Source organism: Acipenser ruthenus, chromosome 27 (assembly GCF_902713425.1).
Source record: "Acipenser ruthenus chromosome 27, fAciRut3.2 maternal haplotype, whole genome shotgun sequence".
NCBI lineage: Eukaryota > Metazoa > Chordata > Actinopteri > Acipenseriformes > Acipenseridae > Acipenser > Acipenser ruthenus.
The window spans coordinates 20,374,389-20,396,265 of NC_081215.1; the positions used below are offsets into that span (position 1 = coordinate 20,374,389).

General features: G+C 36.9%; 1 protein-coding gene across 5 annotated transcripts in view; it reads left to right on the forward strand.

Annotated features, from left to right (window-relative positions):
* The window catches only part of LOC117431954 (tubby protein homolog), a 51,998-nt gene that overhangs the window by 15,692 nt on the left and 14,429 nt on the right, over nucleotides 1-21,877 (forward strand). For 3 of the 5 annotated variants that reach the window (XM_034053263.3, XM_034053264.3, XM_034053266.3), the window contains exon 2: nucleotides 18,567-18,618. In XM_034053263.3, the coding sequence (XP_033909154.2) occupies nucleotides 18,567-18,618 (52 nt within the window). Of the gene's footprint in view, nucleotides 1-14,285; nucleotides 14,642-18,566; nucleotides 18,619-21,877 lie in introns of those variants that run through there. The other 2 variants (XM_034053265.3, XM_034053267.3) reach the window with 1 other exon arrangement.

Below are 21,877 nucleotides of genomic sequence, written 5' to 3' on the forward strand. Positions count from 1 at the left end.
TGGCATTACATCATTTTTTTTATACTTGTTTATCAATTATGCATGCTTTTTTCAATTATTATTGTTCCTTGAAACTTCATAGAGTAAATGCTAGAATGGTATTATCACTTTGCCTAAAACTGTGTATTTCACATGTGGATTTCTGAATTGGATCACTTGAATAATTTGTTTTCACTGAATTGGGACAGTGAGCATTCATCTTTAGGTTTGTTAAAAGCACTTACAGTTATAATGTTTGGCGCAAGTGTAATCCATTTCTCATCAGAGTAGAAAGAGGATACCACAAACTGAATTAACCAGCAGAAGTGAAAAAAAACCTGCTGCAGAAAAAAGATAGTGTTGTACAAAACCATCTTTTTGTAATACAGATAATTGTTGCAATTCTGATAGAATTCATATTTCTGAAGCTCAATTCTTACATTAGAAACACAGGGGTGTGTGTTTGTAACATCTAATCAGGGTACTTTTGATAACTGTAAGGATACAGGATATTTTAAATGGAGTAAATCCAGGCTGTTACACAGTATGTGATTGGTACCAATAATGCTGTTGTAATATTTTGCTTTTATTACTATATTTCTAGTCCAAACCCTTATTACATGTTGAAGTGACATACTTTTCAGCAATGGAGGAGGGGCGGCTAAACGGACCAGAATGCTGGAACTAAAATCGTACAATAGCCTGTCATTAATTTCTTAACACGTTTCACCTACTTCTCAAATGTGACTGGATCTCATTGAATGGTCTTTTTGAAAACCGTCTATTCCCTTTAGTGCCCAAGCCTATGCATGGCCAGATGGTCTGTGCCAGTGCTGTATAAAAGGAGGCTGTGTGGTCCAGTGGTTAAAGAAAAGGGCTTGTAACCACAAGGTCCCCGGTTCAAATCCCACCTCAGCCACAGACTTATTGTGTGACCCTGAACATGTCACTTAACCTCCTTGTGCTCCGTCTTTCGGGTGAGACGTAATTGTAAGTGACTCTGCAGCTGATGCATAGTTCACACACCCTAGTCTCTTTAAGTCGCCTTGGATAAAGGCGTCTGCTAAATAAACAAATAATAATAATAATAGGTTTGCATGAATATGTATTGAACCTTTGGAGATGTTTACATTGTATGATAAATTAAAAATGTAACTGAATAATGATGTGAAAAGAGCATCTGTACTGAAGTTCATTAAAGCCAGGGAAATTAAATAGATCCACAGAAAACAGGTTATTATATTGCTAATAGCTCTATAATTACTGTTAGTTGTTGTCTGTAGAGAATAACAGGTGTCTCAGTAATGCTAATGTATTATTTGAATAGCAATAGATCACATCTTGAAAGCCTTAGTTCTTCCTGTAATGTGTACAGTACATGTATCCACCTTGGGATTTTCTTTATGTAGGTCGATTATTCCTCTCTGCTGTGAAGAAATACCACAACACAATATAAGGATAATAACAAACAATTTGCAGTTATAAATTAAACTGATATGTGAATAGCTGGAGATTCACAGTGGCAATAGTCCGAATGCGTAGCTCCATATTAGGGCTCTGTACTTCTCCCAAACTGGCATATGATTTGAACAATGGGGCTAGCTGTGCGCATAGGGAGCCTGTTGCTATGGAGAACAGATCCATGCAATCATGAAAGTGCATCAAGATGTATTGGATCGGATAGGGCAGGCTGCCAATGCACAGGTTCTGAGTTTCAGCTTCCTGACATAACCAGGTATGACAGAATGAAGGGATTTTGGAATGATTTAAAAAAACAAAATCATTACAAAGCAGGAAGCAATCAATCTTTAAAATATGAGGATCACTTAGCCCCCCTAACCCTGAACTGTAAGCTGAACTGCACAATACGTGATTTGAGTTTCAACCAAATAGCAGAAAAACATCATCTTTTTTTGTTGTATTTTTTGTACAGCTCAAATACTGATTTGCTGGCCTGTGTAGTAAGCTGTGTTATCTTTATTGAAATGCAAGGGTGCCCCCTTGTGGTTAAATGAGAATAATCAGGATAATTTTAGAATTTACTATAGGACAATAGACACAGTAACCGAGGGAGTTCACATAGGACTAAAATTGAAAACGTTTACCATTCATTACTAAACCAGTATTTGATAAGTTAGGGGTTTTTCAATGACTGCAAATGGGGAGAGTGACATCATCCGAAATCCCCTGGCTATCTTTTACGTATTTAATCCTATAATATATCAGACTGTGCTGTTTAATCATTTTTTCATAATAACTGCCAGTGGTGTGGTTAAAGAAAAGGTCTTGTAACCAGGAGGTCCCCAGTTCAAATCCTACCTCAGCCATGACTCATTGTGTGACCCTGAGCAAGTCACTTAACCTCCTTGTGCTCCGTCTTTTGGGTGAGATGTAATTGTAAGTGACTCTGCAGCTGATGCATAGTTCACACACCCTAGTCTCTGTAAGTTGCCTTGGATAAAGGCGTCTGCTAAATAAACAAATAATAATAAACTGAAGATGCAGTAAACCCAAAAAGGACAAGCCAGTTATTATATATATATATATATATATATATATATATATATATATATATATATATATATATATATATATATATATATATAACAGAACTCACTAAAGGATATGAATACATAGAAAATTGCAAATTCATTAGCTAATGCATTTAAAAAAAGCTTCCTTTTTTACCCAGGAACTTGAGAGCAGATGTCAGCGAGCTACCGACCTCTGTAGAACACACTGCTTAGCTATTTTTATCATGTGTTTATTCTGTGTTTTAAGAAATGTCTTCATTCCAGCTTTAAATTGATTTGAAGTGAAATGTTTGCTCACATTCAGCAGTTACTAATGTAAACTGTGTTGGCAGGTTATTTATTCTCTTTGATTTAACTGCACACGCATGATTGTAGGCGATGTGCTTTAAAATTTACTTTGATTTATTGTGTCAGTTGTAAAATTATGTGATGTCCAGATTAGGCAAAAGCAGCAGTTAAAACGTACATAATGGTACAGCCTTAAAAGGCCATAGTAGTCAGTGCTTGCCGAATGTGTGTGAAATTAACAGGTAACTGGGTCATATGTTCAGTGTATGTACTGCACTTTTAAAACATAAATGACAAACAAAAATTGTACCATTCCAAACCACTAGGTGTTGCTAAGTGAAACTTCAAATAAAACATTTCTGGTGGAGGTTACTGAAGCAGGCTGGTAGGTGCTGATGTGGGTATTGACAGCCATGAAACAAACCAAGGCCTTCTAGCTTGAAAACGTTTACAAAAAGCAGTAAGAGAATCTTTTATAGGGTACAATGTAATACTTTCATTGCATAGCTAGTCCAGATTTTAACGTGAGCTTAATTAACACCCCCCTTGTACAGGTAACTTAAAATTAAGGATCGCAGAAGAAACCACATAATGGCTGAAACTGCTTTGCAATTGGAGTATTAAATTATTATGACTTATTATGGGTGTAGGTCTATAGAATCAAAATGGCTTCTTGCCCTGAGTGAGAAGTCTTGACCCACATCCACTATACAAAAAGAGCCAGGTTTGTTTAGTTAATTTAGTTCATGTTTACAAAGACATTCTGCTGTAATATTTCAATTCAAAATGTACCGTGTGAGTTCAGCATTTACAGTAGAGCTAGTCCTAATTAAGGACTGAGGTTATTTTTGCTGTTGTTGCTGGTCTAAAGCTTTATAAGAGAGACGGATACAGACACAGAGAGAGAGAGCTTCAAACAGCAGTTTGATTGAAACAGGTCACACTGGCCTTTGGTTCCTGCGTCTGTTTCCGAGTGGCTGAACTGCACTGAAATGAGAGAGAGCAGATATTGGTAGGAGGTTTTTTGAGCCAACAATGGGTTATATTTAAACACAGAGAACCAGCTAGATTTCAGGTGTTGTTTTCACTGATAAAACACAAGTTACGATTACTCACAGGGCCTGCGCAGCAATAAAGTTTACAGAGAGTTTATATCGTAGTTTTGTTGTTTGTTTTTATAGAAAATCATTGTCTATCAGAAGTAGAAGTTTGGTCCAATGCTATATGGAAGTAGAAAATATTCATTTAATTGAACAATATATGTTTCTATTTTTTATTTATGTATTTTGCTGCATCAGTGTTATTGTAAAATATCTCATTTTCATATATTGCCTGATTGTAAAATTTTATGTACCATTGCTTTGAAGCGGATTCTGTTTAATGTTCTGGCTCCCCGCTGAGGTTCGTAACAGCATTACATAAGCCTTGAGAAAAGCTGCAGTCTGAGGGCTATAAGATTAGAATTGTTCCTACAAGAGATGCCCAAAAAGGAAATATTTACTATGATTGTTTTGCCTTTAATGGAACTACCATAGAGTGCATTGAAATTAATTTGTATATTTTGCTCATTTTATGATTTGTCCTACTTTGAATCTATTACAATATTGCACAAGTGGGCCTACATAGGATTTGAGACACATGAATAAAATAACTAAAAATAAAAATGTATGCAGACAAGGTCAGTTTATTTCATTAAAGGTTAAACAATTTTAGATATATTAAAAAATGTTCATGTTATACACCCTTGTACAGTACTTGGGATGTTATTGTAAGGAAACTAATTCCATTTGATGTCTGCAAATGAGTGCATACAATACCAATGACTATGCTAGTAAGTTTACATTTATTGATTCCAATATTCAAAAGTTACACACCTATAGCATAAACATTTATCGCGAGACACAACAAATGTGGCACCTAGTTTTAAATGGAAATCAGACAATGATCATTGGGAGATTATTTGTCTGTAAGTTTGTCTCACTCGCACTAATGAGTGCCTGTCTTACATATCTTACCTAACTGCATGTGTGTGTTGCTGAACTTTGTGAACTCTGCTCACACTATGTTTACCTAACAATATCTAAACACTATGAATTTCTTGGCATGTGTCATAATGTTGTTCCTGACACAGAACATATGCAAGGTCAAGATGTGCTCTAGTTGATCAATTACTTTTTCCTACGTCGTCCGGGCTGGTTGAGTAGATAAACTTATTACCACAGCTGCCGCTGGGCTCCAGTGTTCTTTGCCTAGCCTTTGTTGATCCCAACATTATATGTTACTCTATTGATAAATTCTTCCATTAGTTTGAAATACGGTGTCTTGTGTCAAATAGAGAATAAACAGACAGGTAGCCTTTAAATGCAGAACCGTTATAGCAACATTTGTATGCTTGCTATTCATTTAATAAAAAAAATATATAAAAGGTTAATTGTGGAGGCTGTAATGATGCTGAACTGAAAAATTGAGTTCTAACTGGAGTATTGGTGACTGTAATGGCAGTGGACCAACACAGAAGCGAGGGCTGTTCTATAGGGTTTCACCTTTAAGAAAATGTATGTGAAATAAAAGTCCATCTACTCAGTGATGTGGGGGTAGTGAAAAGATTACATACAGTAGTGAAGTGGGTTTTACATCCATCAGGACCACACCTTTTAAAGCATGTACTGCTGATCCAGTTTCCACTGGAGACCAGGGAGGGTAACTGAGACGAAGGAAGAATAAACTATTCACCTGCAAGGCTGGTGTGTCAGTTTGGGAAAATCATTGCTTCAATTTTATGGCCAGCAGTAATGGGTCTGACCTACCTGAATGTATCGTGTATGTAACTCCTTTGTATAACTACTTGGCTGCTGTACACCCTGAATAGTATGTAGTATGCTGTTGCCGATATACAGTGTGTGCTCAAAACTCTGATTAGCACAAGCCTGGTTAATTTGCTTGAACATTTAAGAAAATTGTTTTAGTTGTCATTGAGAATGCCAAATGGTCTGGGACAATTATAAATAAATCATTACAAGCAATAAACTGTGTAGCTTTACTTTCTTTGCCACGATGAAAAGGCTGCTTTATAAATAGTTTTAGCAAGAGTGTGGTATTTTAGTGTGCTTGTCGGTTTTTATTATTAGCAAAATGAACCAAGGAGCCCAATTTAATCACAGAACATTAAATATACATTTGTGTGTGTTCATTTCTATGCACGGCTGTGCGCTCTAAAAAGCTCAACATAATAATAGTGACCCATTTTACTGCTGTATGGATATGCATTATGCTACCATGGTTACATTTCATAATAGCCACAGACTAGAATGCTTGAAGTTCATTTCCATAGAAGGCTAATTAAGGTACTCCCTTTATGATATTCAAAAAATATAGAATTTTTACTACTTATAATTGTATTTTTTTAAAAGAACATTACATTATATATTATAATTGACAACAATAATTGTATATGTTTAGTTGTTTTCACTTTGAAGGGGCTTTGGGTAATTTAAATGACTACTGAGGTTACCTGACTGAAGCTTTCATAGTATTTTTTTATTTTTTATTGGCAAGATGGGACTGTTAGATTAAAATTGGCTACATATACATAAAACATCTCTGGCTTACCTAATCAGGAGAGCATTGTTCAGAGTTGCTAGAATGCATTCTTCATACAGAATGCAAGGGTTGAAGCAGACAGGACCTAACTTAGCCTAGTGGGGCACTCCACGGCCTAGGGCCCTGGACAGTTGTCCTGGTTGCTAGAACCTAAAACCGTCTCTGCATGGAGGAGATGCATCATCAGCACTGTCAACCCGGGACCAGGCCCTCACAGGACACTACTCCTCACTGACCTTGAGGTCGTTCACCAGGTTTCAGTTTATGTTTCTATTCTTTGGTTGTGGGCGCCATTTACACCACATTGCCCAATCCTAATGATGAGGAGCACAACATCTGTCCCTCAGGTAGCTGATGGCTTTGAGAGCTGATGGCATTGAGGGTGCTGGTCTAATTAAATCAAATACTGGTATCCTGGTAATAACATTTTCCAAAGGGGCAAAGTAAGAAATATATAACACAAATATTCAGAAGGTAAATCTCATGTTTGTATTTTAAATGGGATGGCTTTGTTGAACTTTCCACCTGATCTAAATCAGGTTTAAAAAAAACAAAAACAATTAACAACCTGAACAGCATGCCCTTTTTATATTTTCTCAGTAAACACTTGCAGTAGCTGCATGATGAGTGAAATGCTTCTATAAAATAATTATTTTCCATTCGACACAGTCTTTATTGCTTCTGTGTGTTGAATGTTGGCACATATTAGGAGTGCAGGTGGCACGATATGAAGCTGAGGTTTGTTCTTTGATATTGAATAGTTTGGTTTGGCATATGGCTATGGCTATGGTTATTGGAGGTTAGTAATTATCAGCTGCAGACTACAATAGCTTGGTCTTGTTGGCACAACATGAAATGAACATCAGTAATTTAAATATTGCATGGCTGATTTGCAATGAAACTAGTATAGCTTTTTTATAATACAGGCTATTTATTGTGGACAGTGTCAGGACAACAATGAATGAATAAGTAGCAGGGTTTCTGAAAAATATAGGGTTATACATCCCCTCGTGTTGCTACAACTGTTTAAATAACATACCTGTAATTTGTCTTTTCATTCTTAACATCCTGACAAGTTTTTACACATATAACTTTAAACTCTTTTTCAAAGCTCTTTTCAAAACAGCCGCACTAGTGCACTGGGGTTTGAGATCTGTCCTCTAAATCACTGCAGGAAGAGCGATTAAAAAACAGTGGCCATTTTGTAAATAGATTTAAAACAGACTTTAAAGTTGTAAGTGTAAAAAGTTCAGATGTTAACGATGAAAAGAAAAATGACAGGTGCGTTATTTAAACAGTTGTAGCAACACATGGGGATGTATAATGCTATATTTTTCAGAACCCCACTACTTACTCTTGAAGGTTCATGCTGTAACAATCATTTGCATTTCATCGTATTGTTTAATGAATGATTTCTTAAGTGTTTTTTTTAATTTTTTTAATCATTTTATTATGACAGTCTGCTTTCATATTCAGGTCTGGCTTGAGGCCAGCTGGCTGATAAGTGTTTGACAGTTTCAGTTCAAAGATGCTGAGGAAAGAAACTTGAGAGAGTACGTTATCAAGCTCAGGACTGAGGAGAACTTTTGGATACAGCTGCCATTCAGTTCTGTCTCAAATGAATTCAATTGCAAAGTACTCTAAGGAGAACTAAAAACAGCAGCAAAATAACAAAAAACAAAACCTATTTAACGTAACACTTTCCATTAGATGCATGTGTTCTGAAATATGTGATACTCAGGGGCATATTTTAATTATTTTTACTTAAATGTATTTTTTTTTTTAAGAGAAAATTTCATATTGAACATCCAAATAGAATGAGAAATAAACACATGTTGAGTACTCAAGATTGTTTGAAATATATTATATTGTTGGGTTCTAGTCTTATCCCTGACTGTTTAATAGTTTTATGTTTGTGGAATATTTACTGGTGACAGACGTATAGTTAACACTAAAATTCATAATATCATAATATTGGTTAAGAAATGTACATTTAAGGAATAGTAGTTTATTTCTCTATGCTATTAAACTAGTTACATTTTCTTCTTTGTAATAAATCCAGGATATTTATACCTGGCACTGAGTTATATATTAATGCCAGGGACATACCTACTGTATACTTAACAATGGCACCGGCATCATTTTGATTAATTCAGGCCCTGATCTGTTGAGTTCCTAACAAATTATATGTGATCCTATGGTTTTATTCTCCACTAGTGTTAGCCTCAGTGTTATCAAAGCAGATGAATGCTATTGATATGCTTTGTGAGTGTGCGTGCAATTTAATAACATACAGAGACCTAGCTTGCAAACCCTGTGATCTGCATCATTACAATCTGTTCTTATTCCATTCTACCTGACAAAGGGTTATAATAAACAGACACATTACCAAACAGAGTGGTGAAATTATAACATTGATCGTTAAAATATGCTTATAACATTCCCAAGGATGGTCATTGTTGAGCCATGGTACTGTGTCTGCTTCTAAGGACTCACCTTCACTGAAATCCTAAATCACAGGAGTATAATTCCACACTGTTCATATAACACCATCTGCCATCATGTCAGAGCTACAATACTAAGCAGTTACTAGTCCAGCATCTCTCTATGTGTCTTCATGTCCTCACAGAGAGGATGATAATAACAATGCATCCCTCTGGTTTGTCTGCTAGACATGACAGTGATAGTTGTAATAATTTTAAAGCTAATAAACATTAGCAAACACTGACCAACTGTTCTTATTTTAACCAAAACACTTCCTAGCCCATGTAGGCCAGTTTCATGGTTCATGGGACAATGGCAGATTCCAAATGTCAAAGAGTGAAGCACATTATGAAGGCAAACCTTTTCTATCCCAATAATAGTGCTTCAGTAACAAGCAATTTGACATTGTAATGTTTGATATTCCTCATGGGGGGGTCCTCCGATTGAGAGCGTTGTTGTGTTCACGCTTCTCAGATGCTGTGATGTCTATATTTATGCCACATTGAAAATTCACACTGATGAATATCTTTTATTTATTACGCTGAATTTTATGCACTGGGATCCAGCCTCTAGTTCCAAGTGCTTAGCTTTTCTAAATGTCAAGCCACTGGTGCCTCTACCTAAACTAGTTTAACTGCTATATATTAAATCTCTTCATACTTTCATTGTTATGGAAAGTTTTAAGGCAAATTTACTAGTACCATTCATGTTAACCTAAAATGACTGCCAAATTATGATCAAGTGGCTTTTGGATGATACATCGATTTGAGATATTGGCTTCATACTTTGTACACAGCTGTATTCCACCATTCTCTAGGCCAGGTTTGATTGTGGGTATCGTATACCAAAAACAATGGTGTCAGTAATTTAAAAAAGCTGCTGCTTATAAGTCCCTTCATGGATTAGGACCATTCTATCTCCAGTAACTCCTAACTCCGTATGTTCCTAGTCGTTCTTTGAGATCAAAAAATGCAAAACTTTGAATTGCTCCAAAAAGCAGAGCTTTTTGCTGTTGTGCTCCTCGGTTGTGGAACTCTATTCCGATTACCATTAGGCAGACTGAAACATTGGATTATTTTAAATCTAAATTGAAAACACACTTGTTTAAATGTGGTTTTAAATAATTGGTTGTAACTAGAGTGTATTGTACACATTAGCTCTTTTTGTTTTGTTTTTAACTTTGTACAGCGCTCTGGGATGCCTTGGCATGAAGGGTGCTATATAAAAATACATTTGTATTGTATTGTATTGTATTGACATATGTGCTGTGTTATATAAACACTGTATTCTACACGTTAGTGACCATGTCTTTGACCTATGACCTAATAGGGTTAAGTGATTTTAAGTTTCTTGGGGTAAATAGACAGAACACTGTTCTATATGTGTTAGTCCCACAATTGTAGCATTTCACAGTACTGTTTTTTTTTTTGTCAGCAATCAATAAAAACATGTTTGGGAATGTAAGAATTGTATTCTCCCACTAACATAGCATCTGTTTGAATTGAAGTTGGAATGCAAACTGGCAGCAACATGAACTGTAATAGTGTGAATCAACTTTGAATGTCACCCTCGACTGTGCCAAACTTGCAGGGCAGCAAGAGATCTAACAGAATTGATTCTGAACAGCAACCATCAATCCCATCTACCTCATGTTTACACTCTTAAAGCTGCAGACATGAGAGAAGCTTCACAGTGCATAATAGCAGCAGGGCTTCTCACAGAGAGGCTGAAAGAAAGCATGATTATTTGCAGATCCCAGTGTCTGGAGTAGTGGTTAGGGCTTTGGACTCTTGACCGGAGGGTCGTGGGTTCAATCCTAGGTGGGGACACTGCTGCTGTACCCTTGAGCAAGGTACTTTACCTAGATTGCTCCAGTAAAAACCCAACTGTATAAATGGGTAATTGTATGTAAAACTAATGTGATATCTTGTAACAGTTGTAAGTTGCCCTGGATAAGGGCGTCTGCTAAGAAATAAATAATAATAATAATCCTAGCTATGTGTTTACCAATTCCTTACTTCAAAATAATAATGTTTGCATTACCAATATAGTAACATTGGTCAAATATTTTTATTGTTGCATGCAGATCCTATCCAATGCCCACGATCTTGGTTTCATCATTATTGTTAGATAGATTGTTAGATTGTTAGATGGTATGAAACAATTAGGCTTTAAGTAAATGTATTTTGTTAAATTTAATGTGCAAATACATTATCTTCCATGATTGATTGTAAGACTGTGTGCTTGCAAAAAAGTGTGCAGTGATTGGGGTTAGTTGAAATTGTTAGCTCTATGTCATGTAGCTGCTCAATCTATTAGTTGTTGGCAAAATTATAATCTGATACATAATTAAGATGAGGAAAATCTTAATCAAAAGTAAGAAAGCCTAAGTGGCTTTAAAAAACAAACCATGATTATTTTAACATATTGTGTTATGTATGAGGTGTGAGGTATACTTACGTTATCATTTATTTTCTACGGCTGGTTAAAACAATATAAAGCACTCAGAATAATGTCAGAGATGACGTACTGTAACACATAGCTGTGGATTATACACAGAATGCAGGTTCTGTTTTAAAAATGACGGTAAGCAATGCCAGTCAAAGCAGTAGCAGAAGAAATGACATCACGTGCTAGAGAAAAATGATAGATTATAACTATAAATGGGGATTGCAAAAAACAGGTCATTTATGTTCATTTTGAAGCCCCTTCTACTTTAGCAATTTAACAGAGGTGCTGTGATATCATTGGCCTAAAATTAATAAATGTACTCTTCTGTATGTATGTGTTAAAAAATCAGGCCAGGTAGAACATACCATTGGGTAATATAGTGTTAAAGGTAGGGTGGAGGTATATAAATGATCTTGTATTTTAGGTCATCAAGAGACTTTCAGGATTCTGTTGGACACTGCCCCTTTAAGTACCTGGTGAAATTATGCACTTTAAATGCACAGAGAGCCTCATTTTGCTCTTCCCTTGATATATTGACAGAGTGAGTTAATAGGCTGAGGAGTGACACAGGAGGTATTCTGCTGTGTTCTCACAAAAAGGTTATTTTTTTGGCATTCACTATGACTTTCTCTCCTGACCTTAATTTAGCTTCCATAAGAGCTTGGTGACTGCAGCTAAAACAAAACCCTGCCTGGTCTGCTGCCAGTATTATCGTCTTCTCGTGTTGAACTCAGGCCGTGAGAAAGATAAACTGACTGGGTTCGCTACACAATTGCTTCTAGTTTTAAAGCAGGATTTGTGATGCATTAACTCCTGTATTTTGACTGCTTTAGCTGCTTACCATTCTGTAATCGTTCTGCTCAAGAAAACAGCTTCACCGAAATGAAAGGCATAGTTCTTTAATCAGGCCATTGCTCAGCTTTTGCATTTACTCAATATTGAAGTGAGATTTATTTAAATGCAATACCTGCAGTTCATTTTAATTTAGCAAGACCAATAAATGTACCTACTGGTAATGTATTTGCATACCGATACTGAGGGTTCAAGGTGAAATAACTCCAAAGCAATTGTAGGGGCATTCAGTACTGGATGTTGTTTAATATTTATGTTATTGAATTATTTTCTACTGTGGTTAAATACAGTTGATTTGTGTATTTTAAAATGTACACAGTGTGGAGCTCACAGTACTTCCTCTTAGAGTTCATATACAGGAACCTTGTCTCATTAATAATATCTGTTAATATATAATTACTTTTCACTGCATTTAAAATAAATTTTGAGGAGCACTGGTGCCTTTTTCCCTTGTGCCTCATTAAAATTGACTTTCTATTTTAATTAATAATACATTCAAACAGCCCTCTGTCTGTTGCCCTTGGCAATTTCCTTTTTTCTCAGTTTTCTTATCTTTGCTGTCACTTGATGCATCTACATATACAATATATTCAAGATTTACTGTGCCGTGTTAGTTGCATCATCATCATCATCATCAACCATTCTGGTGTCGTGAGCTTGATACTGCATTTGTCACTTCATTATCTTCAAGCAACATTGCTCTATTACAGGCAGTACATTCGTAAGTATGAAGGGTATGTTTATATAGGATAGGTTGCATGGTGTGCTAATAAATTAGGTTGCGCCATTAGCTTGTGCCACTGTAAAATAACATGACTAGCAGGCACTAAGACACAGCCTATGAAAGTGATAGGCTGTGTGGTAAATGTACCTTTATCAAGAGGAAAAGTCAGAATGAAAAATGTCAGGCTCAGCACACAAAACAAATAAATTCTGCATTCTATAAGGGGTGTTTTTTATACAGCTACATTTCCAGATGAGAAAGGTGGCATACTAATTATAGACATTTTCCAATTTATGATAATGTAGTCTTTTGATTTCCATATGTCAGAGAAGCTAGCTCTTTTAGAATAGAGTCTTGCTGAAATAAACTGTTTGGGGATAACTAAATGGATGAACATGTAAAAAAATAGGCTTTTTTTATTGAATTAATAACCCGATTTAAATGTTGTGTTCTGTTTTTTCTGTTTTGTAAAATGCAAATCTTTGGGGGAAAAGCAAACAAGTTTTTCTTTTTTTTTTTTTTTAAAGACTCTTTTGTGGAAGCACACGCATACAAAAATAGTATGTTTTCTTTAGCAACCAAAACCATTATTTTATTATTATTTATTTCTTAACAGACACCCTTATCCAGAGCAACTTACAATTATTACAAGATATCACATTATTTTTACATACAATTACCCATTTATACAGTTGTGTTTTTTTTCTTGTTACTAGAGCAATCTAAGTAAAGTACCTTGCCCAAGGGTACAACAGTAGTGTCTCCCACCTGGGACTGAACCCACAACCCTCCGGTCAAGAGTCCAGCGCCATAACCACTACTCTACACTGCTGCCCTGACTGCCAAGAGTTAAGTGGGCTATGTTGTAACCCATGAAAATCAAATTCCCCTTATACACAACTGAGCAACATGTTTAGTGCTTCTATCTAAAAAAATATTGCTGTTTTCTAACAAAATAATAAAAAAAAACCTTTGATCTCTGTAAGACAAGGACATAGCTTTTAGCTACAGTGGACCCGTGTGCCTCTCACAGCTGAACCATAATAGGTTTTTACAGTAATTAATGCAATAAAGGATTTGCAGATGTGTTGCAGACCTATAATCAGCTTCATTTTATTTCCAATTGTTTTTTGTTTAGAAAGATGAACAGCCCAGGAAATCAAAGCACAATTATCAATACTCGACGCAGTCCCATATTAATGAGCCTTGCACTTGGAATTAATTAATAGTGCATGACAAAGGAACATTTTGTGCCTGTCCCGATTGCATGCATCTTGAAATAAAATAAACTCACATCAAAGGCTGCTGACAAAAGAAGCCTGCCGCTACCTGTTCGTCACTCACTGTGGTTGTTCTTGAGCTGTGCCCAAGCTACTCTCAGTGAGGGAGAGAGAGAGAGAGAGAGAACGAGACAGATAGAGTGGCTGAGAGGGAAATGTATTTTCTCTATGTATAATTGAGGAGCATTCTGGCTGGACTCTAGGTGTGTTTCAATGACTCCTATTAACAGTGTGCCTTTCATAGCCAGCACCTGGGATTAGCACTAAATTGGACAGTTTTCATTCAAGCACCGCTGTTGAATTAGATGATGGTTGGGCTGTGGTGGATTTCTGCATGGGGTCTATCAAAGAGATCATCGTATGTTGCTACAGGCCGTCACACTGAATCTCAGGCAGTGACTGATGTGAGATATGAGCTCTAAGCATTACTCTGACTGGATCCCTTACAGGTATGTTTGCCAACATTCTGTTTTCAAATGAAGGGAGAGTTTCCTTGAATTAGTTTCTGTGTCAATGGACAGCTGATCGCTGACATGTTGCAAGGATTATTATGTTATGTGCAGGGCAGTTTGCCTTTAGAATGCAGTCATTTTTAGCATGTAGCATGGAACTGATAAATTGTGCTTGCCATAATTTACATTTGCATGTAGCTTTGTTTTTTATTCCTTCTTCTTTATTGTGTTTAGTCACTGTCTAAAGTTTCAAAATGATCTGCTTTATTAAATGTTCAAAATTACAACCCCAGATTTCACAGTCGCAGAATCCAGAAACAAGGTGAAATGCTTTCTGAGCGTGTGAAAGGGAATGATGCAACGGCTGGTGTGTGCCTCAGTGAAAAAAAGCATCCTAATACTGCCTTGCATTATCGGACTTCAAGATGCCTTATATCCATGATATGTAAAGTAATACATAATCAACATGTACTATTTTACATAAGATCATTTCATAAATGGTGTCTCGTATTGGTCTTATAAATCTTTATTGAAAGAGAGATGTTCCTTAAAATACAGGACTGTGGCAGCCATACTTAATGCCATCTGTGTCTTTGTATAGACATCCTTTAGTTATATATGGGTGATCGTGTGTGTGTGTGTGTGTGTGTGTGTTTTAGAGGATTAACAATGAGATCTTTAATTAGTTTGTTGTATGTAGTTCAGTTATTGACAAGCATATAGCAGCCTAGTGCAGCATGTTGGAAATGTTTATGTTTCATTCTTTCTTATTGTCAGACAACTTTTAAAAAATAAATACTACTGACTGACTTAGGTTCAAATGGAGAATGCAAGTGTGTGTAGTCTGTTGAAATCCTATGTAACTGCATCTTAGATGCTGATTAGCTAACAATTTACAATAAACATGACAAGGATTAAGAACATAAGAACATAAGAACATAAGAAAGTTTACAAATGAGAGGAGGCCATTCAGCCCATCTTGCTCGTTTGGTTGTTAGTGGCTTATTGATCCCAGAATCTCATCAAGCAGCTTCTTGAAGGATCCCAGGGTGTCAGCTTCAGCAACATTACTGATGCAGTTCATTGGCTGCCTGTGGGCTCAATCAGTCTAAGTGTTCATTATCTTGCTTGATAAATTTTTATAGCGTTTTGGAAGTGTGTTTGTGTATGGCACTAGAGACCTGTTTTAATTTTTTTTTTTTTTTTTAATATATTTATTTTTTATTCCTTAGCAACCATAGATTCTGATAGTTTCTCATTGGGTCTGGGCCCATCCACATACACAGGAGAGAAGGTTTGTGTCGTGTGGGAAGTTACATAAGGGGGGCTTGATTAGGACGGGTTTGATAATTTAGATAATATATATAAAAGGAAAAAGTCATATGTGCACTCCAATGCTTAGTAATTAATGAGGTGCTGACCAAAGCAAGACAATAGTATCGTATCAAAATGTGTGTTATCGGCCACACACTCACCATATCATTTAAAGACGGACATGAGCCCTGTTATCTTATATGGACTGGAGCGGAGGGCTATATTGGAAAATTATTGACCCGAGGGAAGACTATTGTTACTGACAGGGGGGGCTATAATGACTAAAGACCAAATAGTCTTCCCGAGGGGCATTTAATTTTCCACTATGGCTGAGTCTGCAGTACATATTTAATATATGAATCAGTCAAGAAAATAAGTGAGGCAAGGTTGGATAGTAAATACGACTTAATATATTTTGTTTAAATATTGCTGATATAACATGCGTAAATAAATATTGACTTATATATTTTGTTTAAATATAGCGGATACAGCATAAGTAAATAAATAAATAACAGAAATAAACAACAGAAAATGTTTTGGAAGTTCATACCGCATTGTTAGCAAAGATTTTCTCCGTATCTGTCTGGTTTGCCAACCGCTGCATAATGTAGTTTATATCCTGCCCGTCATATTTGTTTTCATCAAGCTGAATTTGTTTGAATTTCAGAAAGTCAGAAAACAGTGACATTTTAATCACCGTTTTAGTGTTTGGAGCATCTTTGTTTTGTAATTATTTTTCTGTTAAGTCACATAATCGCTATTGAGCAGTTTTTTTGTTGTGAGGAGTGAAGATGAAAGGCATTCCTTTGAAAAGGGGCGGGACTGACAGTGATGTGAACCAATCACATGACAGATGGAGACTATTGCCCGGTGATGTAAGGATGTTAGGGCAAAGATTTAATCTATTTTTGCTCCTATGAGGTTTTAACATTGTACATTGCAGTTATACTTCCTTTTAAACCCTATATACCCATTTGCTCTAAATAGTCTTTAATAATTTCCTTTTTTCTATAAAAAACAAAGTGGTCTGTCAGTACATGTTTCTCATGTAGTGCTGCTGCTGCTGCTGCTGTCATGGAGAACTGGGATTGCCATGGCAGCACTGCTGCCGATCTTCTCATTGGCTTGCGGTTGCTATAAGTTACCAAGCCTGCATGCCACCCATTTCACTGTGGGTTTGCATCCAGCTATCCATAAGAAAAATGGTATTCAGGGTCCAGTGCATCAACTCAGCTATGGTTTTCAACTGCAGAGATGCTTTACAGAAGCAAAATATATTACTAAATACTTCAAATATCACTACTGTAGCTAATGATAGTTAGAACAAAACATCTAAAAGGGAATTTGTTATAGTACCGGTACAGTAAGATTTGTTAAGCACTGAGTGAGAAAACATTTTTCATACTATACAACTGCATGTTGCCACCTGGAAATGGCAGTGGAAGCTGCAGTTTCTATTTCCTCTTACATGACGTTTGTTTTGCTTTCTGGCACTGGCATGTTTGTCCTTGTTCTAAGGTGTTAATTCCCTGCTGGTGTCTGTTGGTTTTGAAAATCTCCCCCCGGGGAACTTACATTAGCAGCTAATGACACTTGCCAGCTAAGACATACACTATCAGGATCTGATGTAGCAATACTGATGCCTCGCAACCTCCAACCCTATATTTATATATAGGCAGAAATCAAGATGTTTCTATTCAAGCAGTAATGTAAAACAGGTCAGTCCTTTTGACAGCAAGTTGTGTGGAATGAGTCGAAGCTTGCAGAGATTCCTACTGCTGGCAGATACCAGTGTAGGAACTTACTATAGTTACCCTGCTGAAGGCCCTAGCCAAAGCATTTGTTTGTTTAGTTTCTTAGCTGCACATGTCCTCTGTTATCCTTAAAATGGAGAATATCTGGGTGAAGCCCCCATTTTCACTCAGCTCATTTAGCCTGGGATCACACTAACCCTGAATGACCCAATAAATACATTGAAAATCTGCATCACAATCTCTGCAAAACCGAAATTGTGAATAAACAATGATTGGCACGGAGAGCCTCGTCTCATTGAAATCACTGAAGTGGCGCAGTGAGGAAAGGTCTGGCGCGGTGCCCATCAGCACTGTACCTTAACACTTGATAAATAGAGGGCCACTCTCTAGTGCTCCTTGTATTTCTCATTTCACGAGCGCTTCATTCATCAAATAAAACAAATCATGCTAGTGGTCAGAGCTTGTTTTATATTTAATAACATACTGTAGAGAAATCTCATGTCCTACAATTATTTCAAATTGTAGGACATGAGATTTCTACTAACAGGTTGTTCTGCTTCTTGGAGCAACTAGAGGCCCAGTGGCACAGATGGTCAGTGTGGGTGCACCAGAGCTCAGTAGGCAGCAGTTGCACTGGGAGAGGGAAGAATTAAACAATAAAAGTGCTGTCTGTCACAAACAAACAGAAATCTATACATCATTCAGTCTGGCATCACATTCACACACAGTTTAGTTCATTTATGGAAAGCCATGTTAAATATTGAAAATGGAATACAGGAAAATCCATCACGTTTTATCAATAGCTTCTTCATTTGAAAGTCTTTTAAAAAGTGCCCTTCTGTTTTTCTCTGCAGCGTTCTTGACGATGAGGGCAGTAATCTTCGACAGCAGAAGCTTGACAGACAGGTAGGATGGAGGAAACATATGCTGTGATTTGCGTGTTACTGTGAGCTTTACTGCCTTTCCCACAGCCATCCAAAACGGTCCTGTCCCTTATCGATAAGATAATATGAGGTTAAAAGCTCTATAACCACGAATGCAGATGAGCCCACCCTCTGCCCCCCCTGTCAACACATGTCAACCTCTTGGAACGACTGAGATTCAGGGAAAGGACCCTAATGCTTTAAAAACATTGCTATTTTTTTTCTGACCTAACTTTTACCTTCGTATTACTGAAGATCCTGTGATTGATGTATGAAACAGTCTTTTCCCTAAATCCTCTAAATCGCTTTTTCCATTGGTAATGAGGCAAATCCACTTTTTACTAATTGATTTTATACTGGCTGTGAAGTACTTTGAGAGAAGCAGTGGACCACACAGGTATACAGTAATTATGACTGAGTAAAAATGATACATTCCCTAGGAAGTCAAGACATGACAGTCTCTTTCTGAGACAGCTCATTTTTATTTCCAAAAACTGGGAGTTGGAATCTGTCAAATCACAAAAACTGCACTTAAAAAAGAAATACAGTCCATTAATCAATTCAAATAATTTTGTGTTAGAAAAAGCTGAAGCCAGAGAAAGTGATAAAGACCAGCAATAAAAGTAATAATTACAGTATGTTCATTTTTGGGAACACCATTTCACTAGAAATAATAAAATGTACTTTATGTATTCATCAGATATTTATTGGAAAAAAAATCCATGAAGTCCATTAAGATGAGCTACACTTTAAATGTAGAAACCAAAGCAACGAAATATCTAAGTCTATTTGAAGTTAAATGATTGAAGTCTAAAAACCTATGTAGGCTTCAATGGAGTTACTGCAATTAACATCGACCCACTAGTCAGAAATGTGAGGAGAGAATTTTTTTTTTTTCTCAAGGACAATTTATTCTCAATTTGCACAGATACTGATGGTTTATGAAGTGGTGCCAGAATAAAATAGTTTGACCAGTGCTGCCCTTTACAAATATTGTATTATCTCCAATGCTGAGATTTGTTACATTTTAGTACATGATGGGTTATAAGTTATCTCCTTTGCAAGTAAGAGAAAGGATTTTAGGTTTTTTTTTTAAAGAAAATTTAGTCATTGCCAATTATTTTTTATTAGTTTCTCCCCAATTTGGAAATGGCCAATTATTTTTAGGCTCACCTCACCGCCACCACCCCTGTGCTGACTTGGGAGGGTGAAGACGAACGTGAGCCGACCGCTTTTTTTCACACTGCGGACTCACCATGCAGCCACCCAAGAGCTACAGCGTCGGAGGACAACGCAGCTCCCGGGCAGCTTACAGGCAAGCCCGCAGGCGCCCGGCAGACTATAGGGGTCCTTGTGCGTGGTGAGCCGAGGACACCCTGGCCGACCTAACCCTCTCTCCCCCCGGACGGCGCTCGGCAAATTGAGTGCCGCCTCCTGGAAGCTCCCGTCCTCGGTCGGCAGAGGAATAGCCTGGACTCGAACTTGCGACGTCCAGGCTATAGAGCGCATCCTGCACTCCACGTGGAGTGCCTTTACTGGATGCGCCACTTGGGAGCCCCAGGATTGTAGGTTTTGATCAAATCAGGGAGTTTGCAGGTTCCAAAGACCTCACCTTTAAACCCTACAGTTTATTCCTCAAATATGGTCCCACAAAAGTTGATCTAATTTATATATACAATGTTAATTGACTATTATAAATGATACCTTGTGGGTTGAGTGGGTGGTAGAGAATGAACTTACTGCATGAGAATGAACCCACTGCTTGTTCCAAATCTGTTGTAACGTCAAGCTCAGTGTAAACACTTCAGTGTTCTGTAGGAGTTAAGGAGTTTTTTCTGGAAGATGCTGAGCTCTTGGCTTGTTATCAATTGAGTGCAAACAGACTGAGTTGCGAGACCTGTCCCAGTCTGGATGTAACATGACTAGTAGGGTAGAGCAAAGACTTCCTTTATTCAGAGACTGAACATCTGAACTGTTACATAACACAATTTGCATGCAGCTGCATGTGTTTCTTTGGAATGAAATGTATCACCCGTTCAAATTTGAATAACCGGAGGGTGTTTGTCTCGGATACATCTCGACTTCATTATAAGCCACCTAACTGAAAGAGCATTTTCACAAGTCTCTATGGTTTCCAGTGGTAAAAATACAAAAAGGAGACTACTTTGGTTTGCAGCTGTTTAATGTATCCAAAGTATAGACAATGGTGCTGAGTAACCCTAGGAACTGACCAGTGCAGCGTTGTTCAGAAAATGGCTCCAATCATAAAGCTAGTTTTCTTTTTGCACTATGAACTGTGTAACCATTCAAAGCAGTTGAGGAACTAGTTCCCATTGACATTTTATATAAAACTATTCAGTAGAACTACATATTATGATTAACAATGCAGTTAAATACATCTGTTATGTATACTGTATGTACTGTGTAGTTAATACCATCTATGTGTTTCCCTGTGTTTTATCATGCTGTTAGTCATTTGACATTGAGGCAGCTTCTTAATCTTCCATGGTGCACAATAATAAACTGAACAAATCTCCCTGCAAAATGGGCAGAAATCTGCACAGTGATGTGGATGAATAATCTGTATTTAATGAGCTTCGAAAGGACACATTTAGGGAAAAAAAGTATTTCACATGCATATTGCAGCTTTTCACTCTTCTTGTTTCTATTCCCACACATGCTTGTAATAGCTTGCAATTTATTTGTTCTAGTTTCAGCGCTTGTCCGGCATCTTAACCAAAAGATAATCAACATACCTTTAAATAAATCCTTTTGTAGAAAGATGTAATTTGCTGTTGTGGAATGCCTTTATTAATTTGCCGTATAAAGCAGGATTGCATGAAAACAAAAACACTTGTTCAGTTGAGTCAAACACAAAAACTGGATTGCATCCATATGCAACTAACCATCTAGTTACACGGGGCTTTACTTAAGAGATAATGTGCTGGAGAGTTTGCTCTTTTTATAGCAGTCAGTACAAAGACTGAACCACGGTAATTGCAGCCACAAAAATAATGTTTTATTTTTATTTTTTATAAATCTTCACAACAAAATGTTAACATCACATTCTACCACAGCTATAACAAAGAGACAAGACATTGGGTCTTACCTGCCTTGTTAATTTGATTCTAAGTGTGTGAAGTATATTCAGGTCATTCAAAGGTGAAGAGATTCAATGAACTCTTGAAAAGCAATTTTAACTTCCCTGCTGCACATACATGTCCTGTGCCTTAAGGTTTCTT